We start from the raw sequence: 27,963 nt of genomic DNA on the forward strand, positions 1-27,963 counted from the left end.
TGTAATTGACCTGAAGTGGCCTCGATTTAACGTCACACCTCTTTGGTTTGCTTGTTTTTTTTGTTTTTAAACATGTATTGATGAAAATTGACACTTATAGTATCACTTTTTTCACTCCAGTAAACCTGCTCCCTGTTTAAAAACCATGTCTGCTCTTCTACTCTTGTTTAATGACTTTTAAGACTTTTAAAAAACCTCTATAAGGAAAAAACACCATTGCTGAGACATATAATAATGCAAAAGCAGGATTATACTGTTGTAGTAGTTATATAGAACTGCAACTAATTCATTATAGTTCCAACTGCTGATCATTTTTTTTACTTTAAATAATAAGATGATTGGTTAATTATGTAAAATAATCAGAAAACAATGATAAATAACACATATAATTATGCTCAGATCAAATGTAATACCTTAACTCTACAATTCCAGACATTCTAAGACCTTGAATACCAAAAACTAATGTTAAGACGTTTTAAGGATCCGCAGGGAACCTGGTCCATGTATCATACGATAAGTCGATCTATAGACATGATGATGTCGATAATTACGTTACTGTACGATAAGACGATAACGTAATTATTGTGACAGGCCTGTCATTTCTTACTTTAATAATAAAAAACTTCTGTCTAGCACTTTCTCACTTAACATCTATTTGAGAATTTGTACCACGGTTCTTTGAGACATTTTCCTCTAACGCTTGATTGCGTTTCCTCTTTTATAAGTCACTCTAATTAAAAGTGCCTGCATGACTAATGTACTGTAAATATAAAACTGATGACCTTCCCATTAACCTCAGCGGTACTAATTGATAAATATTAAGCACGCTAGGACACAACACTACTAAGATGGTGAGCATCTCCTGGGAGACATCAGCATGTTAACACTTGAAGCTTCACAGAGACGTTAACGTTGCAAAAAAGCAAAATATAATATATTACATATATAATATAAAAAATTCATAGTTGTTCATAAAAAAAATGATATATTCAAATTCAGGCTTTTCTCAATATCCCCTCATAATTAGTCGCTATACATAATTGTGTAATTTTGTGTCAGCTGCACTAAAACACTTAGAAAGTTGTAAAATATTTCCATTATATATATCACATATATTCTGGGTCACATGAAGATAAGTTGTCAAACTTTCTAGCTTAAAGAAAAGGTTTTTTTCCCCCTTCTTCTCTCCAATGTAAAATAATGGGTTGAATTAGACCTTGAACAGTATGTAAGGGTGTCTGTTTTGTAATAAATGCACAATTAGTTCAATAAAGGCAAATATTTTAGTCTAATTTAACAACCGTTATTACATTATTTTCATTTTGCTTGAGGAACAAAACCCTGCTAGCAGATACTAGGCAGACCAAAAAAAACATAAAAAGCAGCTCGTATCTGTCCGCCCACTTGTGTCAGCGAGGCGCAAGCACAAAAGGAAGAGAACAAGTCGAGTTGAGTTGTGTTCTGTAAATGTATTTCATCTTTATTTCATGTCTACCTCAGTTACATAGAAATCCTCCATCTTGTGTTGTTTTAGTGTAGTAGCTAGAGTCTAGTGCTGGCCAGCCGAGACTCCGCACAGGGTTTAAAGACCGCTGCTTTCTCTCTCCACCATCAGATCCTGTACAGCGCTCTACAGCCAACCAGCAACATGACCAGAGAACATCAATAAACCCGGGGGCGTAGTTTTTAAAGTCTGTGTAAAGTAAGAATAAATATGTGTTCTGAGTTTGACATACCACAGAAAAGTGTGTTGTTAACCACCCTGCCAAATTTGAATGATTAAACAAATCACCAAATATATGAAATTAGGCTTCAAAGTTGTGTAAAAATCCACCTCTTTCTCTGCTCCCAAAAGCTGTGGGCGTGCCCGCCGAGTTCACTGAAACCCCGCCCCCTACCAAGTGTCACCTGTCACTCAAAGTCACCACCTCTTCTGCGAGCTTTCTGCTGCTAACGCAGCTGCTAGCTCGGTGGCTAACTGAGCTAACTGGCTTCTTGTAGACTGTTGTAGTAGTAGTGTGCGCTGTATGTATTTATACCTCTACAGCAGCAGGGGCGGGTTTATGATGTGATTTTCAGACCCGCCCACTAAATCCTGAACACAGAAATCTTGAAACAGTTTGTGAAGCCTAGCTCCACAATTCAAATCTAAATGGTTGAAATGCTTTTTACACCTTTTGTAGAAATACATTTATGACCTATTTAATGTGTTTAGAAGAAAATGTCTGAATTCACTTTACACGGTCTTTAAACAATGACTTCACCTGCTGGAGAATACTTACCATCCTTCCAGCGAGTTGAAACATCACATTCTCCGATCTACTAAAAATATTGATATTCAGAGATCATGTCAAGGTTAATCTGAGGTGAAATACAGTCTGATTTTTGGATAAAACACACCGTTTTAGTGTTCATCTTTTGGTACAGGAGGTTAGAGAACATAAAAACACACATTTTCACGTCACGTTTTAATACGTGTCAGAGGACCTTTCCCCACTTTGACACATGGTTAACCTTCATTTTAAAAACAAACAAACAAACAAAAAAAAAATCAACAGTGATGTCACACGTCAGCTCAGTGTGTGTAGTGTGTGTGTGTAGTGTAGTGTATGCGTGTTTAATTTAGTGTGCGTGAGAGTGTTTGCACACACCCACAAAGAGTGTGTTAGGGTCTGGTCAGTGCTTCAGCAGACACTCGATAAGGTGGTCAGTTGTGTATGTTACTGGCTGAGTTGCATGGAGGGGGAGGAGGGGAAGGGGGAGGAGGAGGGGTGGGGACTGAGATGGGGCGGGCGAAGGGGCAGAAGTGAGGCCGCAGCGTCTCTTCATTCATTCACAAGATTTCTTCACATGATGCGGAGACCCTGGATAGAAGCTTCTAGACTCTGAGGAGGAAAACACACGACAGAGTTAGTGCTGAAAGAGAAGAAGAGTATTGGCGTGTGTGTATGTGTGTGTGTGTGCGTACCTTAAAGTCCCAAATAGTCATTGCTCCATCGATGCCTGTGGTGCAGAACTTGCGACAATCCCTTTTGTCTCCTTCATAGATAGACACTTGGCTGGGGGACAGACGGAAATTTAAAAGAGGATTAAAAAGAGGAAAAGTGTCTACGTTAAAAAATAATTATGCATTTATGCTGACAACCAATGTAACCATGACAACAGCCTGTCACTGATGATCAAAAATATACCTAATGCCATGTACGTACATTAGGAAAGTGGAAACAGAGAAATAACGAGTGTTTTTCTAAAATTAGGCTAAGAAGTACTGGAGGCACCCATTAAGAGACAGTGTAAACATTTAAATGTGTACATGCTGGTGTGTACACATTGTGAATTCATTGCCTGTTTTGTATTTTTATTTTATATTTCCAAGATTAAACATTTCTTATTTAAATCAAGACAACATCGAAAATCAAAGATAATATTTCTTCTGTAAATTAAGTATGAAATAGAGGAGGTCCTGTTATATTTAAGGAATAAGAAAAGAGAGAAAAGGCTTCAAGGAGGATGATTTCTTAGCATGAAAGTGTGTTGTATCTCTAAAAAGAACTATGTGTAGAAAGGGGGGAGGTGGGTCGTTGTATATTTGGGCGAATGCAGTACATGTTACATACACAGCTACACTGTTCCTCTGTTAATCTTTTCCACCTTTATCCAGCCAATGTTTTGTGTTACATAACGCACATTACCGCTGTAGTTTTACTGGGTTTCATGAGCACTCTTCTACAGGTCAAGTCAACTGTAGCTAAACGCTACATTTACCACACAGCTTAGTAGTAAGTTCACTGTCACTTTCCTTCTCTTCCTTTTACATGCATTTAGTGGATGTCCTGTTATTCTTCACTATCCTGTTTCTCACTCAATCCTCATATTTTACCTTAAATCGCATTTAGGCTGAGCAATATATCAATATTATATCAATATTGTGACATCAGACTAGATATCAGCTTAGATTTTGGATATTGTAATACGGCATAAATGTCTTTTCCTGGTTTTAAAGGCTGTATTACAGTTCAGTGTAATTTTGTGAACTGATCAGACTGTTCTAGCTGCTCTATTATCTGCCTTTAACCAGTCATTATATCCACATTACTGATGATTATTTATCAAAAATCTCATGTGTAAATATTTTGTGAAAACACCAGTCGTCATCCCTATAATATTGTCACAATATTGATATTTAAGTATTTGGTCAATAATATCGTGATATTTGATTTTGTCTATATCGCCCGGCACTAGTTGAATTTATTTATTGTTTTTTCTTTATTTTTCTACTTTGTTGTATACATGTGGTTGAAGCCTCCACCAAAACTGTTAACATGTACACATTTGCAAAAAATATATATTGCAAAAAAATCCATTCTCACCTGTGTATAAAAATTATAGAAAAGGACAGAGAAACTCTTGGGGCTCAGATTTACTAAATGTCATATAGTGACAACTCAAAACTCCATTAGTATTTCAACTTTTATGTCAAACTCTGTTGTAAAATGGCTCTAATGGTGAATCCTGCCCTACTCTGGTCCCTGTTGGCTGTGTGAACCTACGTGATGCTGTTCTGGTGCAGTGTGTCCAGGGCAGTGTTGCGGTCCTCTGTGGTGGCTCTCTTGTCCATGTTCCTGAAACGCTCCATGGCAGAGATGTTCCTCTGGATACTCTGCTTGGGGAGGTCGAGCTTCGACACAAATGTCAGCGTCCCACCGTCGTCGCAACGGAACAGCATGGGGCAACAGTCGTGGCCCTGGAGACGCCGACAGAAACAAACGCACACGGTACATTTAAAATGTAATACCTCACATTTATGCATGGAAACATGTGACAGTATGAGTGTGAGTGTGTTATTCTTACCGCAGCTACTAGACTGTTCTCTGACACAAAAATGACACTGAGGAGAGGAAGGAACTCCGTCTTCATCTGTGAAGGACTAAACACAAACACATCAACCATTACCTTCAGAGTCTGCTGGTTTACACTTAATCAGGCAGTGTACTACAAATGATATTAAAATTTCATCATAGAAATCGGTGCAGTTTTCTGACATCGTAGTGTTTGCTGTAGTTAAGTCCCCCCCCCCCCCCCCCCCAGTTCATGTCGCCTGCAGTTTGTTGACGACACCATATAATTAGTTAAGTGCCGCTGTGGGTCTGATTCACCTCCTCATCTTACTGGCACCTTAATTTGATGATCGGATTATGACTCATGGTTTATAAGCAGCACCAACAAACATACAGCGGACACCAATATGCAGCGATTGAAACTGATTTTTTTCATGTAGCGAAAGAAATAGAAGCACTTTTTTTGATTTTGTTGACTTCTTTTTTTTTCCTAATGTGATGGATGGCTCTTTCATTTTAATATAATGAAAGAGGTTGCCCATTGTTTAGAGGTCATCAAATCACTAAAGACACATTAACCTCCTCATCTAAACTCAAAAAGACTAATCTGTCAATCTCATCTCCCCGTTTGGTTTGAAAGGATGAAAACATTTCATCATTTTTTGTTTTTAGTTGCTGTGAAAACAAGACAAAAAAGAAGCCAGGTCCACTTCTTCATCATCTTTTTCCTCCTCGTGTATTATTGCAGCTTAACCACTGCCATTGCTTCTGATGACTTTATGTTTGTATTGTGCTTTCTGAAACTTGAAATTGGGACCTTTTAATTATGTGTGGACACAAAGCTACAGAATAGAAAAGAAAAAGGGCAAATACTATATTTATTGTAGTATGTCAGAAATCATATGGTTAAGAATACTTTTGACTATAATGTAGTTGGCATAAAATAAAAAATAAAGATATTTCTGGGATTAATTTGATGAATTTATCAGGAAGTAATTGCTGGTTATTGCTGATCTTTTCATGCATAGGCGTTAACGTACCTGGCAGTCTTGGAGCTGTCCACCACAGTAACAGTGCTGTCATGGCTGACCCAGGCCAGACGGTTACCAGAGGCAGAGAAAGAGACAGAGTGGACCCAACCCCCTCCTCCTAACAGACACAAAAAAGGCAGATCTGGTTTAGTTCAAACTGAAACATGAAACATGTTTTTTTTTAAACATCACACACAAAAGACACGGACACAGACCTGCTCCTCCAAATTCTGCTAGCACAGCCCCAAATGGCATCTTGCTGCCCCAGGGTGTGGGGCCTGGTTTCTCTTCCACTTCCTTAATGTAGGCTGAGAACACCCTGGAGGCCAGAGAAGGAGGGTTGGGAGAGTGAAAGGCGAGAAAAAAGAGAGAGGGGAATAAAAAAAAAAAGAGAAAGAGTGAGAGGAAGTTGGCAGGTTTTCAATCATTTAAAAATTCATCTCTTGCCTCATCGGAAATGTTTAAAAATTCACTGTCCGTGACTCCTACCTGCATTTGAAGTCGCAGGATCCAGCAGCCAGCAGGATGTTGTTAGGATGCCAGTCCAGGCTGAGGATGGTGGAGCGGATTGGTTTCTTGATGTGCTTGCTTACCCACCTGAAGCACACAGGAGAAGCACACAATTTTAAAATTTGACAATTTTATGGACAAAACAATGAATCAAGAAAATAATTGAAAGATGAATTGATAATAAAAAGAATCTTATTGAATTAAATTACAACATCTTCATCAATTATCTCACCAGTCATTCTCAGACTCAAAGTAGCAGACAGAGATGAGTCGAGCTCCGCTGCCGACTGCAAACTTGTTCTCCAGCGGAGACCACTTAACGAAGGTGGCAGCTCGGTTGATCCTGAGGATGACTAGTGTGGGCTTCCATACGCCCTCCTTCTGGGACCACACATAGGCATTACGGTCTGCTCCACATGTCACTATACGGTCACTTTTGGGAGCCCAGTCAATACCTACAACACAAGAAATAGACAATAATTAAGCCAAAGATGAATCAAAAATTATAGAAGGTGCAGCTGCAACAATTATTCGATTCATTGATTTGCCGATTGTCAAAACATTAATCTGCAAAATTTTGGATGATCAAATAATCATTTCAGTTGTTTTTCAAGCAAAAATGTCGAACATTTGATGGTTCACGCTTCTTAAATATGAAGATTTGCTGTTTTTCCTCATTATAGATGACAGTGAATCTTAACAATATCTTAACATTTTTGACTGTTAAGACAAAACAATTAATTTGAAGACATCACCGTGGCCTCTGAGACATTGTGTCACTATTTTTTAATATTAATAGACTAAACAATTATTTGACTAATTGAGAAAAAAATGGGCAGATTAATCGATAATCAAAATATTCATGAATTGCTGCGTTGATAGAAAAGAGACAAAGTGAATATAGACTGACTTTAATAATAATCATTATGAAATTAATCATCAGCCCGTACTCCTGACTTCATTAGCTTTCATACTGATAACTTTTGGAGACACAGGCAGAAGACTTCCTTCTGTATATTACCTGACATTTCACCACTAATTATCTACATAGATAAATACTTTATAAATCCAATAATCATTTTAGTAATTTTTTTAAGTTGTACCCTCTGAAATGTATCAACAAAACGATTAATCAAGAAAATAAACAGCAGATAAATCAATAAAGAAAAAGAATTGTCTCACACTGGAGATAACTGCATCATCATTCTGACTGTATACCTGTTATGTGTCCATTGTGCTCCTTCAGCTCATGGGTCTTCACCCACTGGTTGCCACTCTTCTTATAAATATGAACTTCATGGTTGTTAGGACTGATGGCAATTTCTGTGGAGGGGGTGGGGAGAGAGAAGGGAAAACCAAAATGTAAACATGATGGACTTAGAGTTAACAAACAAGCTAGACCAGTTCCTGGTATCTGCCAAACAACAAGCTGGACAACTTAAATGTTTAAGTTGAGAAATCTTCCAAACACAAACTAACACAACCTAATTTCATTTAGCAGAAAATACACTCCTACTCACATATATTTATAATCACTTTTTTCTATAATAACCAATATTTAATTATATGACCTGTAGCCTATTGCAGTTACTTAAAAGACAGGTTCACAGTTTTGTCTTAAAACAACAGTCAGGTGCTCATATGAACACTGAAAGAGGTTTTTTCTTTGGCCCAACTGGATTTTTGGGGCCGATGCCGATACCAATATTAGGGAGTAAAAAGATTCTGATATCAATATATTGGCCAGTAATATTATATGTACAGAATATATTGATAAACACACTTTTTTTTATAATGATCGCTTAAATGTAATGTAATGAACCTATGATGTTTTAAAGTTTAACAATAAAGTGTATTGTGCCGGAGGGGGGGTGGAGCAGTGGGGGATTTTACTCACATTTTCTGGGACTGCCCAAAACTTTTGGAGTTCTGGAAAAATGTCCAAAAGGAGATAAAACAAATTTTGGGTATACATTTTGACTTAAACCCAGCACTTTACATACTGGGTATAGTTCCTGACAACGTGACAGGTAAAAACCTGAAGACACTACTAAGAATTCTGCTTTTAAATGGCAAAGAAAAATGATAACATTTTCTTGGTTGAAGCCACAGCCCCCCAGCATAACACAGTGGCGAGACAGAGTACAAAATGTTTTTATCATGGAAAAAACCACAGCAAGACTACAACTGAAAATGGACATAATTATTGAAAGATGGTCACCATTGATACAGGCAATACCAGGACTCTAACCACCTCTTTTTGTTGGGTTTTTATTTTTGTTTTCCATTTCATAGGATGTATTATGTACTTTTAATTTGATTATAGATTGTACATCTCCCTCACAATGTATGTGTTTTTATGTGTTTTGAATAAACACATAAAAACTTTTTTAAAGTTCAAAAAAATAAATATTTTTGTTAAGAATAAAAAAGAATGCGGAACAAACAAAAAAACAACAACATATGCAAACTTGAATTAAGAAAAAGGGTCAAATATACATAGAATGCTGTCTATATAACTTAAAAGAAATAAAAATAAAAATATATCAGCACCTAATGGGCAACGTATTCACCAATACGATATATCTGTGATAGGTCAATATCGCAAATAATATCAGCTGACTAATATATAAAAGTCGGGCTTTAGTTTTTTCTCGTTGTAATCAATCCTCTGGTTCATACTAACGATGAAGATCCCTTTAAATGTGTTTTCAATGTAACTCTACTGTGTGTCCATACTGTCATATTATGCAAAAATGCATTTGATATGACTAATTTGATCAGCTAAAGCTTCACATTGGCTTCAAATAAACTTTTAACCACATTTTTGCTGCAGATTTTGGCCCCGATCACTTACTTAGTTAATACATTATGAAGGGATCTTATGGTCAGTATGAACAGGAGGGATGATGGTATGGTATCTTGGCATCTTACTATTGCCTTAAGACAGACTTGGTAAAAAATTGTGAATGTGTCCTTTAATTTGTCTGTAGTGTATAATGAAGATAAGTTATTTACGTGTCCTGTCGCGGTTCCACGCGTGGCAGGTGATGGGCTCCAGCAGAAACTGATGAAGGGACATCTTTGTCTGGGTGTGGTCCTCAAGTGGAGCTCTGCGAAAGTCACACAGCACAATAAAATAACTTAGTGAAGCGACAAACAGCAATAAAACACAAGCAAGGACTGAACTTGATCTCCACCGGCCATAAAAACCTCCCCACAGCTGACAAAACACACACACACATATATAAAGTCTCTCATATTATTTCTTAAAAGGGGACAAGTTAACTTTATTGCAGCTCGGGGTTTCAGCCTGTGTTAGCCATCAGTCAAAACACTGAGAGCCTATTTAAGATTATTGAATGTCACCGAGCAAAAAATACAACTTTCACTCAGTTAAACAATTTTATGCCCTAAAGTTGACTTGAATTTTCAGTTAGTGTAGTTTGTACGGTGATTTATTGGTAATCTAGCCGAGTGGGTCAGTTGGTTTACTCGGTGTAAATCGGTAACATTAGCAAACGTTACCACTGTTACTAACGTCTAGCTGATGTCAGTTAGGCCTAGTAACCAGATTGGTCATTTTGAAAAATAACATCAATAAACTGGCACTACACTTGTTGTGACAACAAGTTAACTTTATTGCAGCGTTACTCGGGTTTCAGCTTGTGTTAGCTCGGTTACATTAGCCATCAGTCAAAACACTGAGAGGCTGCTTAAGATTATTGAATGTCACCGAGCAAAAGATACAACTTTCCCTCAGTTGAACAATTTTCTGGCCTAAAGTTGACTTAAATGTTCAGTTAGTGTAATTTTTACGGTGATTTATTGATAATCTAGCCGAGTGGTTTAGTTGGTTTAACACTATCAACCGTTACCACCGTTACTGACGTCTAACTGGTGTCAGTTAGGCCTAGCAACCAACCAGATTGGTCATTTTGAAAAATAACATCAATAAACTGGCACTACAAGGCCTTCCTTCTCTGCATCAGACCCCGGCTTTTCCTGCCTTTATCCCGGACGGTAGCTACACCATTAACCCGTACATTCCGCTAGCCGCTGCGTGCTAACTTACCTCCAAAAAGGGGGGGGGGGGTTTGTCACTCGTTAGCCGGCGAGCTAAGTCACGCTAGCTTGGAAGAAGTGGGGAAAAGATTAGATCAGGAGTGGACCTGAATTCGCGGACTCTGGTCAGTCGACACGAATTCGTCCAGGAATGTTGAAGGGGGAATGTCAAGACGGCCGGGAGGAGACGACCGGGAGCATCCGGTAGCTAAAACTCGGCAGCAAAACCCGTGTGATGCCTTGGCTGACAGCTAGCTTAGCATCATCACGCTAGCTGTGTTAACATTCAAGTGAATATTAAAGGCTGCTGGCTGGTCTCACGTCGACGTCTCTAAAAACTGAGGGCAGCACAGTAGAGCTCCTCTGCTGGAGCAAATGGGGATCAGCAAAAAGTCACCTAACCGGTTACAAAACACCACCATCTAGTGCAGGGGTGTCAAACTCTACTACTACTGATCTGGTGTGGGCCGAAACAGTAAAACCATTGGATAATAACACACAAATAATATATAATATTTATTATAACTTTACTATAATAAACCATCTATTTACTTAAGAAGAATGAGTGCAATTTCAACGATATTGTCTGTTTTTTTGTCATGTTATTTTGCACAGAGGCTGCTGATTGATATTCAAGATTCAAGAGACTCAATACTTTATTGCCATGTTGACATAGTCTATTGGAATTTGTTGCAGTGGGTCTCACAAATACATCAACATTCACTCTCAGCATTCCAGGATAAAAACAAGTGCATAAATAAGATAAATAAAATCCAATTAAAAGTAAAACATAGAAACTTAGAAAAACAGTACTGTGGGGGGAGAGCAGCAGCAGCAGCAGAATAGAGTGCAAAATGCATGTTAAAGTGCATTAGAGCAGCAGCAGCTGCTGAATAAAGTGCATAATGCATGTTAAAGAGCACAATGCGGTAAACAATAATGATTAAAATCATGCATAAACCTATTTGCTATTATAAAAAGTCACACAGCTTGGGGGTATGTGCTGTTCTTAAATCTTGTTGTTCTTGCTTTTACGCTACTCAGTCTTTTATGAGAGGGGAGAAAGTTCAGTAGGCAGTTAGCTGGGTGGGAGGGCTCCCTTAAAATCTTTAGGCCTCTTTTCTGCAACCTGGCCTTGAAGATTTCTGAAAGCAATGGAACCTCACACCCAGTGATTTTTGATGCGCTGCGCACCACCTTGTTCAGCTGCTTCTCCTCCTCTACAGTCACGTTTCCAAACGAGACAGTTACAGCATAGGTGAGGATACTCTCCACAGCTGCCCGGTAAAACTGTAGCAATCCTTTGCTAGACACCCCACTCTTTTTCAACTGTTTTAAAAAGAATAGTCCCTGGTGAGCTTTCTTTAAAATCATACAGGTATTGTCCTTCCATTTCAAGGTGGACATGATGGTCACTCCCAGAAACCTAAAACTGTGTACCCGCTGCACTTCTATGTTGTTGATAGTCAAGGGTGGATGGTCCTCATGTTTAATACGAAAGTCCACAACTATTTCCTTGGTTTTACCAACATTGAGTTCCAGATTGTTTGCACTGCACCAGTCTAGCAGAGATGAGATATGGTTTCTGTACTCTGATTCCTCATTTCTGGTAATTAAACCCACTACTGTAGTGTCATCAGCGAATTTGAACAACAATTTGAACAATTTAACTATCAATTTGCACATGAATGATTTAAATAAATGGTCCCGATATGAATTAATATATATGTTTTAATAATATATGTATGTATTGTTTTTTCAGAGGATTGTATTCATAGTCAAGGTGGAGAAAAAAACCGTCTGAAGCAGCAGAAAAATTGGAATTACTATCCAGTGGGCCGGATTGGACCCCTTGCTGGGCCAGTTCTGGCCCACAGCTGTACGTTTGACATCCCTGATCTAGTGCATAGCTGGGATAAAACTGCCCCTATCTAATCATCTTATGCAGGGCAGTGGCTGAAAACCAGTCAGTCTTGTATGAACTGGAATCAGGGGTCATTTCCCCCCCTTTTTTGTTGATGCAATACAACATAACTTCTAGGGTGGATTAGGGTAATGTGGGAGACTTTTTGCAATTCTTACTGCAATACATTATATCAACACCTAATATCATTATGAAATGTGACCCATTTTTACATTTTAGAGCTGTAAAAACACTGTAAAACATTTATTTTATATGGACTTTTCCTAATGTGACCCACAGTATACAAAAATGGAAATAAAATGCATACTTTTTAAAAATGTTTGTGCAGCTGATACACCTTTTTATATATGCAAATGTACATGTTTGACCTGTGTTTATTAATAATATTAATATATATATTTTTTTAAATCAGGATTTAAACATGTTGTATTCATCATATTCTATAAAATGTTCTTCTGGACCATAAAATAGTGATTGTGAATGTCTTTTTTCCACAAGAATAAATCAAACAGAAGGATTAATCAAACGTGTATTTAATGACTGATGGGGGAATTTATGGATGTGAATTGGTGTAGAGACTAATTATGAGTCAGAATATGAACAGTATTTAAGAGTTAAATCAGAAGACAATTTTTAGATATTGTACTCAAAAAGAAGATTGCACAATTAATGTTCCTTGTGCCAAATCGTTTCAGAAATTGTGGATTTTGTAATCTGGGACAGTTCATGCTGAAATCTGGGACAAGTTTGTAGGCTTAGAAATACTTTGATTTATACAAAGCACCCATATCACAATAACCATTCTGAAATGTGCATACCCATATTTGGTCATTTAATGTAGTAGGCCTACAATTTTTTTATTTGCTTTCTTCATCAGATAGGTTAAAAAAAGTAGTAGCCTGTATGTTTGAATGTGTAATGTTAAACAATATAATTTACACAGTACGCATATACTAAGCTTTAAAATAATTGAAAAAATAAAGAGATAAATGTACTGGAGCTTAGTTAGTCAATGTTAGTTAATGTCCCACATTAGTCAATGTCCCCTTATCATGACCCTAATCCACTTTATTTCTAATCTCTGAACTTCTTCCCTCAGTAAAAAAAAAAAAGATCCATGAGCTGTACTGTTATCATTATAAATTTACATTTCCACTTTTAATCCCTGCCCCTCTTCCATGTCATCTCACTTTTTATGACTCTTTTGCACTACTGCCTTCTTCTACCTCAGAGACTGTTGTTGACACTGTTTCTCTCAGCAGGGCATTAAAATAAGACAATATAAGATAAGATATCCCTTTATTAGTCCCACAATGGGGAAATCTGCATTATTACAGCAGCAAGTTTGACAGTAAAATAGAAGAGTAGCACTAAGAAAAAAAGAACAATAAATATAAGTACGACAAACAATAAGAACAATAATAGTAAAACATATATAGAAAAAACGCCTTAAATATATACAACCTATTTCATTATAGTTCGTACAATCATGTTTATTTCTTGTGTTAAATGGTTATATCGTATATCATTACTAATTCTTGCTTATTTATATTTTATGCTTTCTTTTTTAATTGCTATGTTCAACAGTGTGAAACAGGTAATCAATTTTTGTGCAGCTGATACACATTTTCATATATGCAAATGTATAAGTTAGACCTGTGTTTATTTAAAAAAAAAAAAAATCTCAAATCAGCATTCAAACATGTTGTATTGATCATATTCTATAAGATGTTCTCCTGGACCATAAAATAGTGAGTGTGAATGTCTTTTTTCTCTCCATAAGATTAATCAAACATTTATTAATGACTGATGGGGAATTGATGAATGTGAATTGGTGTAGAGACTACTTATGAGTCAGAATATGAACAGTATGTAAAGGTTAAAGATACCACCATTGCCTTATGGGTAATAGCTTATTTAACCAATCAGAGGAGATTTCAATTAGCACGTCTCCATCACACCTGGGAGGCCTTCAGATGAACCTAACTCCAAACATCACAGCACATTCACTCTGTGTCTCTCTGTGGTTCATCACTTAACAAATGGAGTCATTATCAAAAGCAAATGAGCCGTTTCCTACGCCTCCACCGTACCTCTTACAAGGTAAAAATGTCCTCGATTGAAATTATATTGCTTGTTGAAATAGTAGTTAAAAACTCCAAATGTGTATGCTTTTGCCTATAGATGAAAGTCAAGCAGATGTGAGGATCTACCACATTCACTCACCCTTCAGCCCTGCACCACCTCCTCCTTCATTCTCCTTTTCTCCTGGAGTTGCCTGCTCGACTCTACCAGGTTCACGCTCACTTTCTGCCTCCATTTTGAATATGTAGAACAGGCCTGAATGTAACGTCTTCTTTGTTCATGACTGACTGATTATTTCCTCTACGCTCAAATGCAGATTTTTAGTGAGAATTATTTCAAGTTGGGGAAGGATTGATTGTTTTTCTACTGTTGTAGATAGCTGATTTCTACATAAATTTAATTCCACCGCTACTACCAAAAAGTATGACCACCTGCATGCTTTCTGCTGCTTTCTAATCGACTTGCACCTACCTGTTGTGCATATAATTATTCCCCTTCAACAATTCTATGTACAAACAAAATTTTACTTTGTGATCAACCTATTTAAAAAAACAAAAAAAATTGCATAAACAGTACTAATCAGATGATGATAAGGGCTTTGGGTGTGGGGGTTGGTGATTGTAAGAAAATAAACATTTCAAAAGTAAGGGTTCTCTTATTTTTTACCCTGTTTCTTCTCCCTAGTGTCTGATTCCTATCCATCTACTCCGAGGCCGAAGTTTGTGAGCTACGAGACCGAGCTCTATCGCTCTCCAGCTCTGACAGCATGCCCCTCTTGTCAGACTCAGGTCACCACGCAGGTCACCTTCAAAGTTGGGAAACACGCATGGCTCATGTGTCTTGTGTTCGTGCTATGCGGGTGAGGGGAGATGCACTCGAGGGCCCACTCTAATTTATCCAGCATCAATCACAAACACTTAAAGATGCCGACTGATGAATGATTTCTGTCTTGCAGGTTGGTGCTTGGCTGCTGCCTGATTCCATTCTTTGTAAAGAACTTCAAAGATGCCTATCACACCTGCCCTCGCTGTCGACGGGTCCTCCACATACACAGGAAGACCTGCTGTGAATGAACATACACTCACTCACAGTCTGACTGCAGTGCAGCTGGCTCCAAATCAGTCATGATGGGTTCAATTATATAGATTCATACGTTTAAATGTAAAATATTGTAAAGTGGAGAAGAGTCAGTTCCAAACTTGTAAAAACTGAGTTTTAAACTATATTTTAACCAGGTTTTGTAACAAAAGCATAACAAATAAATGTTTTCTATGTGTTTCAACATGTTTTCTGTCTTTTTGATGATGAGCACACTCGAGGAACAAATATTTGAATAAAGGCACGATGTTTGCACCTTGTGTATATTTTGCTTTAGATGGATGATACTTAACTCTTAAATTGGCAGGCACATATAAATACTTTGGAAAATTAAATAATTGCTAATAATTATATATTTTTTAATGTATCTAGGCTAAAATTGCATTTAATGGGTTTTTTTTCCCAAAATACGACATTTTTCAATTGAAATTCTATTTCTTGATATACATTTCCAATTTAGGGTATACAAATATCAAACATTAATAGGAATTGTTCATGTGCCAACTTTTTGGCAAACATTTTAGATATCAGTTAGCTACTTTCATGTTCTACATACAAAATGTAAAAAAGTGAAAAGTCAACAATACTGACCACCTAGAGAGACGCATCACACTACTACACATCATGTATTATTGCACACACACATACAATAAAATATGTATAGCAAAACACAACGATTTGCAGTGCTCCCCTTATCGTTACCTAAATATCTTTCCTTATTTATTCTGGTTTGCTCCCTCTTCTGCTTAATCACGAGAGTCACCAGTGAAATTGTCTTCTGAATCTGAACCCTATGTAGACAATGTGTCCTGCTGGATACAAACATTCAAGGCCCAAGATGCGTTGTAAGATGCAATTCATATAAAATCATCCTTCAAATATTTTCTAAAACAAAATCCCTCCAAAATATAATAAATATGAAGTGTCTGTCCACATACGCTGCCATTTTGGGTTTTGATACAAATGATTAGATTTCAGGACATTGACATGGAGTCACATGACCTGAGTACTTGACTCATCCCCTTTAGGTGTTTCTCATGAGATAAAGTGCACCCGCTTAATGCTCCTCCCACAACTTGTCGAATGATCAACTTTATCCCTCAGGATGCAGAAACCGTTGAAGGGTTAAACTACAACCGTACAAAATTAGCTTTTACTAGTGTTGGTTCATTACTCATGCACAGATTTGTCTCTAGTAATCAATACAGTTCGTGTGGATTAAGCCTACATGTGTGCTGGCACTGCGTATAGTAAACGTGCCCTCACTGACGACACAAGCGGATTAGAAGTGTCGGTTTATTTTAGATCTTTGAGCTTCAGAGTAATGAGCATGTGAGACACAAGAAAACCTCTGACCTATAACCTATAACCCCTCCTCTAATGTCATGCACGCCCTTTGAAGCGTTCTTCTCCACACCCTCCTGCCGCTCAGGTATAAGATGTCTTCAGGATGTCAACTATTCAAACACTGGTGGATCCTTGCATCGACACGCTAACTGACTGGTGACCCCTGCATGGCCAAGGATGCATCAGAGTCTCTCATCCTCCTCAGTAAATCGATTTCCTCCTTCGTGCCCTCTTCTTTTTTCTTCCAGCACTTCAACCGCAAAACTGAACTACTCTCCTACTTGATCCTGTGTGTTTCCAAAATGCCGTTCATACCACCTGTGTCAATTGCACGCTCTGTGTCAGGACTGACTGGGAAGGAGAAACCTATCAGCAGCATTTCATCTCCAACTATAGCCAAGACGAAAGTCCCAAAAGAAGACAAAGGCAGCTCAGTGAAGGAGCGACTGACTTTGAACCTCAAACAGCTGGGGAAGAAGAGCCAACACAGGAGTCATCTGCCAACCACCAAAGGAGTATCAGGGACAGAGCTGCATGTAAAGAAAAGGGACCGCCTGTTAACCTCATCACAGACAAACTCAGACAGCCTTCCTGCCTCCAGCTCAGGTGAGTCCTTGTCTAAGAAGCAGCAGCACAAACATGTGAGCCACAGCTCTATAAAGCGTGAACCAGAGGTGAAAACCAGGACCCGGCATCAGGAGGAGGCCCGCTTCACACTGACACTCACGCCCGAGGCTGTTCTGCTGCTGCAGCGAAAGAACAGTGAGAGACATCAACGTTCAGCTGCCAGAAATACTGGAAGTGGAGCTGTTGTTTCTGGAAGTGCCACAGATTCCAGACGGAGGAGGGAAAACATCTCTAAAAGGCATCAACCAGCAACGCAGAGATACGGTGCTCCAAACAGCAGAGTGGCTGCTAAAAACTACAGTGATGCCGAACTTGGAGATATAACATCAATTTTGAAAATCTCACTACTGAACGAGCAGCATAAGTATGATGATGTGGAGTACGAGGATGAGGAGTACTATGGTATGGATGAGCGTGTGGTGCTGAAATGTACTGAGTGGCTTCGGGGGTTGGAAAACACACCAGTAACAGTAGGAAACAGCCGGAATAGGAGTGCAAGCAGGGTAAAAAGCTTCTGAAGGTGAAATGAGAAGTACTGGTTAATTGAGGTGTGGTGTGGACGTTCAACCAGGAAATTAACTGTCAATATTTGCGTTGACTAGTTAAAGGTGTTTTTGTGGTGGCAGCATTCAGTGTCTCTCTTCCAGGATCAGTTAGACAGCTATATGATTTTATTGACTCTTGTCCTTTTAAGAAACAATATTAATTAATTGTGGTGATGTTTTTAGGAAATTGTGAGAGAATTCAAGACAAGTTTCCACTGCTTTCTTCTCTTCACATGGATTGAAACCTGGGCAATCTTCCTAAAATACAGCAGAGCCCCCCTTCACTGTCTTGCTGTTTAACACGCATGCCAATTAAACAGTATAATTTCACATGGAAAGCACAGATGTTAATCTTTAGTTTATCATTTTAATTCACAGTTATCTCTAATTATTAACCTCTTCAGCCTCACTGACTCCACAGTCAGTACAAAATCATGCTGTGCAGCCAAACATTGTTTAACACACAGAAATTGATTCTAATTTCTTATGGAGATCCCAAAGTTTCCAAAGGTACCAAATATTCTGAACTCTGGAGGATATATGTGTGTATTACCATTTAATGCAAAGGTGCAGCCAAAAAAATCATGGGGTTGAATAGTTCACTCTGTGTAAACATCATATGGCCTCCACGAATAGCAGAGGCAATCTCATACTGTCAAACATGGTAGAATAAGATGATTTTCTCAACCTTAAAGCTACTAAAGGGGGAAATTAAGTCGGAAACAGAGTTTTAATCAGTTAATTTTTAATGCTTTATTGTCATGTATGTTCCATTTCATTGCTCTGACATCAAGTGTTACAGTATTTGTGCATCTAATGAGTTGATATCCATACTTTATGTTAATAAATTAATTTGACAGTATAATATTTTTGTAAAACTTGTATATTATGCTAAAAATGTTCAAATGTTCTTCAATATTTGTGCATGGTATTAATAAGAGGGACATTTCTACAAAGAGGAATAGCTTTAGGCAATGACTGTTTTATTTTTTTACCTGGAGAATTAAGAAATGTGAACATTCAAAAAGACTTCCTATATAAATATGTAATATATAAAATGCAGATTCTGTACATCTATTCTTTAGTGCAGCTAATGTTGCCTCTCTCATCGACCGTAAGAAGCTTTGCGAGGACTTAAACATTGGATTGGCTGATGCTTTACATTCCCTCGTGCACAAACCAAGTGTGCTTAGTGGCAGCTTATCCACCTGGGAGTCAAATGTTACAACACGTGTGCTTGTTTGTGTGTGAATGAGAATATGAGTGAGAGTCAGAGAGAGAGAGAGAGAGAGAGATGCCATGTATAATGTTCAACAAATATTTTGACTGTGAATAATAATTTAAATAATCACATTAAAAAGCTTTGCATGCATATAAAAGAAAGACTTTGTTGTTCCTCTCTAAAATGTTATGTGTTTTAATTTGAGGCCTGTTAAATAAATAAGATAAAGACACAGTGCACGGTTGATGGATACATAAATAAATGGACAGTGATCATTTCCAGCGGTTGATTCGCCGCAGCTGGACATAGGCCAGGAACATGCAGACCAATATGATTCCCAGCAGAGCCACCTGGTTCTGCCAGAAGCCCCACGCAGAGTAATCGATGCCCTGGCCTTCCAGAAACAGCTCTCCTGGGATACTGCAGCACAGACAAGACATGCTCAGTGTGTTTGTTTGTGTGTGCGAGTTATTGTTCTCTAAGTGATGGTCATGTTATTACTCAGCACTCACATGGTGGTGTTGCTGTAGAAGAACTGTCCTGTCATCTCGTTGATGAATGTCGCCTGAGAGAGAGAAAAAGAGATGGGACTGAACAACTTCCTGGTTTTAAATAGATAGATAAGAGAGATAAAATTAATCCCTGCAAATGTCATTCTCACAGCCACACCCTCCTTATCTTGCTTTGTGTATCTTCTATATCTTACATCCAATCCATATTTGAAGACACTGAACCATTTCAGCCAGGAGAGCCAGCTCAGCATGGAATTGAGATTGACAAGAAAGCCACCAAAGACCTAAAACAAGAGGATGAAGAAGGGATAAGGGAGAAAAATATATACTAGTAAAAAACATATGATATATATACCATATTGTGTATGCGTATATGTGTCTTTGTGTCTCACCATCATGAAGACGAAGGGAAGAGCAATGAGGATATTAGCCATGGCAAATGAGGATACACTCGCTGAGACAAGGAAGGCCAGACTAACTCCGGCCAGGCTGACCAGAGACATCGTCAGTGCAAAACACAGGAAGGCCAGGAAGGCAGGCTTCAATCCTGGAGGAGTGGTGGACATGCAGACAAGTGAAAAAGGAAAGGAAAACTCTGAATACAACAGTAGAGTAGAATGTGTGGGATTTTGTTTTACTCCTTTTGTTTAGATATAATCAATGTAGTATTGATCAAGTTATATAATCATTCACTAGGGGAATGAACCAGTTATCTACGTAATCATTATTTCGCTATTATACTAAAAAAAGTTGGCAGGTAACAGTTAACTTTTTAGAGTGTGCTCAATGCCATAATGACAAGCAACTCGCACTCAAGCCACAGATGTAGATTAGAGCTCTAGTAAAACTTGCAAGACTCAAGGCCATAGCTGACGTCATGTGTGAGAGAAAGGTCAGGGTCAGGGCAAATAAGATCCACCTCTGATGGGTATAATCTAAAGAATGCAAGTCACTCTGAGTTCACTCGTGTTATGCACTGTAAATATGATATTGCCTTGAACTCTGTCTGAATCAGTATCTTTTTGACTCTAGAATTTTTTTTAAAAAATGTAATTGTTTTAATTAAAAATACATGTTGACAAGAACCCTAAGTTTCAGGTTTTTTCCTGCAACAGGTGCTGCAAACGCTCATGAAGGCTCAATTTCTTACTAATACATATTATGTATCCAAAACTTTTCTTCCATCTGTGTGTAAATAGCAAGACAGAAAAAACTCCCTGAGCATTTGAACAACCTCTGGTGTATCTTCATCCTCTGTTTAATCTCATATGGAAGCTTCCACATGAAAAGCAATCAGCATACAGTAAATTCAGCAGACATACCAATCCTGTCATCTAGATTTTACTTCTCATAACTGGAACCTTTTTGGTATAAAAAGAAGTCTATGCAGAAAAAATGATGGGCAGCTTCCTTATTCATTACATAATTTGGTGCTTTCACACTCCAGGCAAATTGAGTAAAATGACAAATGAACTTCAAAGACTTGAAGATCTCTGCATGAGTCCTAAATTACAGCAGATCGGGTACAATAGTTATTTCATGGATATGAAGTAAATGGTTGCAAGACTAGCTGCAGCCACTTGCATCTGTATGACTATATAAACCGTGTGCTTTTGGTGTGTGTGTGTGTGTGTGTGTGTGTGTGTGTGTGTGTGTGTGTGTGTGTGTGTGTGTGTGATGCATGCAGGTGAATTACCCATCATATAGTAGGCAATCGCTGAAAAAACAAAGATGGGAATAATGCGGTTGGGGAGGAGATCAGCAATTATCTTGGACAGGAAGTAGACAGAAGTACGATAGTAGCCACTGGAGTTCTCATGACTGCAACAAAAATTAACAAAAACTTTCAGAAATACGCAAACAAATTTAAAAATATGAGACTGTAAAGGATTTATATTATTTACTGGCAATCAGAGGAAGAACCTATGAATTACATCACACTTTTGATTGTAATTAAACATAGGAACACCGGACACAACCACAGAGCCAATCCCAGCATGTTACAGTATTAATATTTTCTGACTTTTAACAAATCTCATGAAAAGACCAAAATCAACAATGAATTGCTTCTACTAGTATTGCATGTGTAGCCAAAGCCTGATACAGCTTTAGTATATAAAAAATGACAAAAAACCCCCACAAATCAACTGCACATTGTTGCACACCATGAACTTGTGCACTGTAGTTTATTTTCCCAGACTCACAGTCCCACCGCTGTAAATATAATTGTAATATAACTCATTCTGAAAATAGACCCCAACAATTCCACCATTTACTTATGTCTGAGTAACATATTTTGCTAAAAGCTGCAGTGCCTGGCTGTTTTTGGAAATGACCAAACCTTTAAAAAGATAAAAGTAAAAATTAAACTATACTATGCTATTAATTGGCTTGGGACTGAATGCCAGACAACGAGAAGTAGAGATAATTATTTCTGTTGAATTTGTTGAAAATAAGAAAAAGACAGAATAACCTCAGTTCTTTAAGGAGCAATTAAAAAGACAAATGTGTTACACGTAATCTGTTTAGGAAACGAACATCTTCACCTTTGGCATAAATATGCCTCACCTACATACATAATCTTTATCTTTCACTCACATGAAGATCGCCCTTTCATTGATAAAGAGCTCAACAGCAGAGAGATTTCCAAACACCATGTTGATGATAAGGAAGAAGAATGCTCCAGTCCTGTTGTTGAGAAAGAGAGAGACAGAGGGAGAGAGAGAGAGTTAGAGAGCATCCATCTAAAGGATAATTAAGCAGCAAAACTATGTTTTATCCTCATAAATTTGAGAGCACTACATAACTTAATTTAAAGCCTGTGGCCCCACTTTGGACATTCCTATTTTAATTTCTTCAGCTGTCCCCATGTGGCTGAAGGTATTACAGTATCTTTACATCATGGCACCTGATCTCGATCATTAACTATATTCTAATTTTCATTTAGCCTTTATACCACAGTACTTGCATACCTTACCTTCATTTAAAAATCCCTTTTTTTTGTATTTTTGTCATTCTTGCCTTGACAGCTCAACCTTTCCTTTGTGTCTTTGCATACGTACAGTGTGCATGAATGGGCTAGAAGATACACTGAAAACCTTCCAAACAAACAGAAAAGCTTTGATATTATCTTGTGTTTTCATTAAGTAGTTCTGAGGTAATTTTGAGGTAATTTTGAGTGGAAGGACAAACATATCATGCAGGTACAATGAGAGAAATGTTCAGAGAAAATAGAACATAAAAGAGAGAAAATAGTGAAATAGAGCAGATGCACTGAGTTAAATTGAAATGGTCTGTTCTGCTGCAGGTTATGTTGTACCTGTTCTGTAAACCCTCGGGCAGTGTTAGGGGCATCTGGTAATAAATGAGTCCCACCAGAATAGCAAAAAAGATGTTGAGAGCCAGCTGAGCATAAGAGGTCTGAGGGTTCCTCAGACTGTTCAGGACCGTCCTGCCACACACAATACGCATCTGTCCCACACACACACACACACACACACACACACACACACACACACACACACACACACACACACACACACACAATAAAAATATTTTTTATGGGCATGGTGAGAGTTATAAACAGAGTTCATTCAGCGGGCAGCCAAACACAGTGACATGATAACATCTGCCTGGCACCATCATTAACCTTCATGTCATCCTCCCGGGTCAAAATTAACCCCGTCTGTTTGACTGTTCTTTCTTTCCTCCCTTCCTCTTTTCCTTTCTCCCTCCTCCCTTCCTTCCTTCTGTCTTTCTTTCCTTCTTCTCTCTTTCCTCCCTTCCTTCCTCCATCCCCCTTTCTTCCTTCCTTCTGTCCTTCCTTCCTCCCTCCCTCCTTCTTTCCTTCTCTCCTTCCTTTCCTTCCTCCCTCCCTCCTTCTCTCTTTCTTTCCTCCCCCCTACCTTCCTCCCTTCCTTCCTCTTTTCCATTCTGCCTCCCTCCTTCCTTCTTTCCTCCGTCCTTCCTTCTTCCTTCCTCCCTTCCTTCCTTCCTCCTCCTTTCCTTCCTTCTTCCTTCCTTCCTTCTTTTTCCTTTCCTTCCTTGACTCTAAGACAACAGGAGGGTTAAACTCTGCGACACGACATCATGACCTCACTTCAGTTTCTGTTCATCACAAAATTGACATCTGAGATTTAAATTCTCTCACCTGAATACTTATTTTATATCAAAACCTCACAAACATGTTTTATCCAAACCAAAGTTTTAACTTTTAGATTTGCCTGACCTGGTAGAAGAAAGAGGTAACATAGTCAACTTTCTTGTCTTGACCTTTGACCCTTTCAGCAACGCTCTGGTAAACATGGTCCAACTCCTCGATCACATCCTGGCACAGTTTGGACTGGCGGTACTTGATGGCCAACGGGTTTTTACCCTCAGCTATGGAAAGAGAGAGCATTCATTACACACGGAAAATATTGTAGATAAGGACAGAAAACATGATAAACGTTCCCTTTATAACAGTTGTTAACTCTTCTCACTAAGGATCGGTTTGATCATTTGTAGGTGAAACGTCTAGGAATATAGAAGGATTGTGTAGAGATGTGGTTGATCTCCGGGGGGTCGTCGGAGTTGAAAAGATGAACACAGGTGAAAATGATTCCCACTTCATCACTTTTATATTTTGGACAGACGTTACTGTTGTACAGGTCAAAGTTTTAACACTAAGAAACACACTTTAAGAATAATATTGGCTACAAGCTCGGACATGTATCTTCGGGTTGTTGGTGTTATTTACTTTAGTTATGAATGATTTTTATTTTATTTTATCTAAGTCTACCTGCAGTGAGTGACTCTGATGTGCATTTAGCTTCTCCATTTGTGATGTCCAAGAAGAAATCAGCAGGGTTATCGAAGGACTCTATTTGATAGCCTGTAAAAAAAGGCACAGACACACACACACACACACACACACACACATAAAACACAAGAACATCACAAAATGTTGTAATGAGAGTCTCTATAAAAGCAAACAACCTCCTGACATGGTACACCACCAAACGTCAGTTTTATTTTCATTTCATATAATACTAATATTAAATATGATGTATGACTTTTAAAATAATAAAATACTAAAACTGCAACTGAAATATGTCCATAGGGATTTCTGGCTGACAATACAATACAGTCATTTAATATAATAACACACACAACCACACACATACGGTACCAAGGTCTGTGAAGTATTCAAGCGCATGGTCTGCTGCCCCTGCGTACACCATCTCTCCTTTATGCATCAGAGTCAGGTGGTCAAATTGTCTGAAGATGGAGTAGCGTGGCTGGTGGATGGAGAAGATCACAGTCTTACCCTTTCTGGAGAGCCTGGACACACATATGAAAATTGGTTTAAGCACACATAGTGACAGAAAAGACAGAAGTAGACAATGAAGATGCTAATGATTTTCAGGTCATTAATAACGGCTGCCATGAGCTAAGTGGGTGTTAAATGTATTACCCCATCTGTTTGACACAACCATTTTCAGCAGCATTGTATGCTTCTGTCATTTGTTTCTTATATAATGAGTATGTGTTGCCAAATGTGAGATGAAATTGTAATTTTCTTGATGTACTTGTGCAGCAGATTGATGATACAGTTTGCAGTGTTAGAATCCAGTCCGGTGGTTGGTTCGTCCAGAAACAGCAGAGAAGGAGACGTGATGAGCTCCATCCCGATGCTGCACCTCTTCCTTTCACCTCCTGATACGCCACGCAGAAACTCTGTTCCTATCTGCACAGAAACACACAAACACACACAGAGCATGTTTTCTTGCTTATCTCAAAAGCTTCTTCCCTCCCATAAAGTAATGGATCATCCAGTTGTAGAATATGACATATAAACAAAGTATGACGTATTTCACAACAAAGAAGGAGTGTGTTAGCGACAAGTTACAACACTATAAACTTTTTATCCCAAGTAAGAATGCAATAATAGCATAATATAATGTCGTATCAAAAGTGTCAAAGTTCTAAGGAGATCCTAAGATCTCAAAATACTTTTGCATTTGTATATGCATTTGTGTGTGTATAAATGATTGAGTATGTGTATGTTTGTACAGGTAATCATGTTAGTTTAGCGGCAACATTAATTATTTATTTGAGTAGTCAACTACAATTTTCATCAGTAAATGGAATTCAATCTCTATACACTATAAACATTATAAACATTTCACACAAAAACACAGTGAAAAAACACATAAAGAGATCTTTTGGAGTAATAAAGATCACAATTAACACTGTTTTCTTTTCTTAAATTAAATTAGGATTTTAAAAGTTTTTCTATCTTTCATCATCTATCTTAGTAAATTTCAGTGTATCTTAGTAAAGTATCATTAAAGCTGTGAAGCTTGAGTTGGACATTGTTGTATTCTGTCCACCACTGCGGTAAAGTGCGTGTAACTAACAACGGTATAAGATGTAGTATTATATTATTGTGTTTGCAGCAGTGTACCTTAGTGTCTGCGCAGTCTGTTAGGCCCAGCTCTTGTAGGATGACGTCTACCCTGCTGCGTTTGTCTGAGGATGAGTGATGCTTAGGGTTGAGACGCAGGTTGGCGCTGAACAGAAGGTTTTCTCTCACGCTCAGTGTGCCCATCAGGATATCATCCTGGAAACACGATAATGATGTAGACACAAACTAGTCAGAATAATCCAATGTGTGTAATGTCAAAGAATTTGTGCATGTACTGGATTTGTGTACCTGAACCACATAAGCAGAGCTGAGCCTGAGCTCCGAGGTGACGGCCTTGCCATCCACCAAGACCTGTCCTTCCCGAAGTCCAGCAGGGTCTTTTCTTCCTGCGATTACATCCAAAAGCCTGGCAAAAAAAAGGACAATCTAATTTTAATGTGGCTACGGTTGTGCCAGTGACATAATGTCAGAGTTCATAAACATGTTTCTTACGATGTTTTGCCACTTCCTGTGGCGCCCATGATAGCATTCATCCCCGGTCTCATGATACCACTGCAAGAACCAATCAAACAGTCAAGTCAAATCAATTTATTTACAGAGAACTCCTTTAGATAAAAAAAAAGTATATAGGCAGAACTCTAATAACTTTGACATATTTTAACTTTAAAAGCATTTATAGATTATTAACATTCATGTTTTCATGCTTTAAAGACTTACATTCACAAGTTACATTTAAAAATTTACCTCTGACATTTGACTTAACAAGTTTCAATTTTCTGAAACCATTGAGGCATTCTTTTTTTAATAGTTTATTATCACTTTATTTTTGTACTTTATAATTACACTGAGTATGTGTTGTTGTAGATAACATGTATGATAATCCAGACTTGAATGATCTTTCACCACTCATTAGATCCGTGCTAGATAATATTTTCAGGCCACCGCATCCATCACTGTGCGTGAGTGGACATCTATATAATTCATAATACTATCAATATTGTCATATTTTGAAAATAGTCGTACAACATGAAACAAAGTAGTATCAAAACAGTCGCATTTAAACAAAAATCTTTTATGTCATAAAATGTGCTTTTCAAACATAATTTATGCTTTGATGGCTTGATTTAACTATCTGTATGCTGCTTGGATGGCTCTGGCCCGAAGGTATCATCACAATACCATGGGAAAAGACTAATGGATAATGTAAATATATCCCCCTTGGCTTAGGATCTGACTGCTGCCAGAGCATCGTTGACTCTGCTTTTCTATATTCAGCGTGCCTGAATTATTTATGAAACAACACATAAATGTACAGACCTTTAAAATTATTTCCAATGTATGTAATGATAAAAGGCCACAAATTGAACCAAACTTGATCTCATAACTTACATACAGTGTTTGATTAAAAATAGGAAAAATCAGTGGAGAAGGAGAAGCACAATGAGTGTGATGTCCTCTATGTAGCTCTGACTGCTATAAAACGTTCACCACCAGATGATACTGATAACTAGATATAATGGTAGACCTATATACATGAACACACAAAGGAGTTGAGCATGATGTCCTACCTTACATCGTTGAGGATGTACTTTTCAGGACCTTTCTTGCAGCAGCGCTGCCTCTCCTGAACACAGTAGTGCAAATTGCTGAATGTGACTGTTGGCCCTCGTTCCTGGAAATACTCCTCAACATCACGAACAGTCTGCTCCCCCCCAGACATTTTTGAATCCAGTGGTGTTAACAGCACAGA

General features: G+C 38.1%; 4 protein-coding genes across 4 annotated transcripts; 2 read left to right on the plus strand and 2 right to left on the minus strand.

Annotated features, from left to right (window-relative positions):
• Positions 1-1,459: 1,459 nt before the first annotated feature.
• arpc1a (actin related protein 2/3 complex, subunit 1A) lies at positions 1,460-9,484 on the minus strand. Its single transcript, XM_062434430.1, has 10 exons — positions 9,398-9,484; positions 7,598-7,702; positions 6,612-6,834; positions 6,359-6,466; positions 6,085-6,188; positions 5,879-5,987; positions 4,852-4,927; positions 4,551-4,744; positions 2,969-3,059; positions 1,460-2,885 (listed from the first exon to the last, which is right to left on the minus strand). The coding sequence occupies exons 1-10, from the start codon at positions 9,459-9,461 to the stop codon at positions 2,847-2,849; spliced, it is 1,113 nt and encodes a 370-aa protein (XP_062290414.1). The 5' UTR covers positions 9,462-9,484; the 3' UTR covers positions 1,460-2,846.
• A 4,926-nt stretch (positions 9,485-14,410) lies between these two features.
• On the plus strand, positions 14,411-15,526 carry LOC133986385 (cell death-inducing p53-target protein 1-like). Its single transcript, XM_062426210.1, has 4 exons — positions 14,411-14,471; positions 14,553-14,663; positions 15,138-15,312; positions 15,409-15,526. The coding sequence occupies exons 1-4, from the start codon at positions 14,411-14,413 to the stop codon at positions 15,524-15,526; spliced, it is 465 nt and encodes a 154-aa protein (XP_062282194.1).
• A 1,539-nt stretch (positions 15,527-17,065) lies between these two features.
• Positions 17,066-18,043, plus strand: LOC133986395 (uncharacterized). The gene has a single exon (XM_062426216.1). The coding sequence runs from the start codon at positions 17,066-17,068 to the stop codon at positions 18,041-18,043; it is 978 nt and encodes a 325-aa protein (XP_062282200.1).
• Positions 18,044-19,564: 1,521 nt separating this feature from the next.
• abcg2b (ATP-binding cassette, sub-family G (WHITE), member 2b) lies at positions 19,565-27,933 on the minus strand. Its single transcript, XM_062434322.1, has 15 exons — positions 27,782-27,933; positions 26,706-26,765; positions 26,502-26,619; positions 26,253-26,408; positions 25,375-25,532; positions 24,975-25,126; positions 24,585-24,677; positions 24,033-24,184; positions 23,124-23,275; positions 22,403-22,492; positions 21,501-21,625; positions 20,197-20,351; positions 19,999-20,088; positions 19,805-19,857; positions 19,565-19,712 (listed from the first exon to the last, which is right to left on the minus strand). The coding sequence occupies exons 1-15, from the start codon at positions 27,931-27,933 to the stop codon at positions 19,565-19,567; spliced, it is 1,854 nt and encodes a 617-aa protein (XP_062290306.1).
• Positions 27,934-27,963: the final 30 nt, after the last annotated feature.

The sequence above is a fragment of the Scomber scombrus genome, chromosome 2, assembly GCF_963691925.1.
Source record: "Scomber scombrus chromosome 2, fScoSco1.1, whole genome shotgun sequence".
Taxonomy (NCBI): domain Eukaryota; kingdom Metazoa; phylum Chordata; class Actinopteri; order Scombriformes; family Scombridae; genus Scomber; species Scomber scombrus.

Excerpts from the sequence above, each read along its gene's own strand:
- arpc1a (XM_062434430.1), bottom strand. The coding sequence starts at position 9,461 with ATGTCCCTTCATCAGTTTCTGCTGGAGCCCATCACCTGCCACGCGTGG. Across the intron at positions 6,189-6,358 it reads TCCTGCGACTTCAAATGCAG|GGTGTTCTCAGCCTACATTA; the intron begins GTAGGAGTCACG and ends TCTGGCCTCCAG. Across the intron at positions 3,060-4,550 it reads CTGCACCAGAACAGCATCAC|CCAAGTGTCTATCTATGAAG; the intron begins GTAGGTTCACAC and ends TCTGTCCCCCAG.
- LOC133986385 (XM_062426210.1), top strand. The coding sequence starts at position 14,411 with ATGGAGTCATTATCAAAAGCAAATGAGCCGTTTCCTACGCCTCCACCG. Across the intron at positions 14,472-14,552 it reads TCCACCGTACCTCTTACAAG|ATGAAAGTCAAGCAGATGTG; the intron begins GTAAAAATGTCC and ends TTTTGCCTATAG. Across the intron at positions 14,664-15,137 it reads TGCCTGCTCGACTCTACCAG|TGTCTGATTCCTATCCATCT; the intron begins GTTCACGCTCAC and ends TCTTCTCCCTAG.
- LOC133986395 (XM_062426216.1), top strand. The coding sequence starts at position 17,066 with ATGGCCAAGGATGCATCAGAGTCTCTCATCCTCCTCAGTAAATCGATT.
- abcg2b (XM_062434322.1), bottom strand. The coding sequence starts at position 27,933 with ATGTCTGGGGGGGAGCAGACTGTTCGTGATGTTGAGGAGTATTTCCAG. Across the intron at positions 23,276-24,032 it reads TTACCTCTTTCTTCTACCAG|ATGCGTATTGTGTGTGGCAG; the intron begins GTCAGGCAAATC and ends TGTGTGGGACAG. Across the intron at positions 20,089-20,196 it reads TTCCCTTCGTCTTCATGATG|GTCTTTGGTGGCTTTCTTGT; the intron begins GTGAGACACAAA and ends CTCTTGTTTTAG.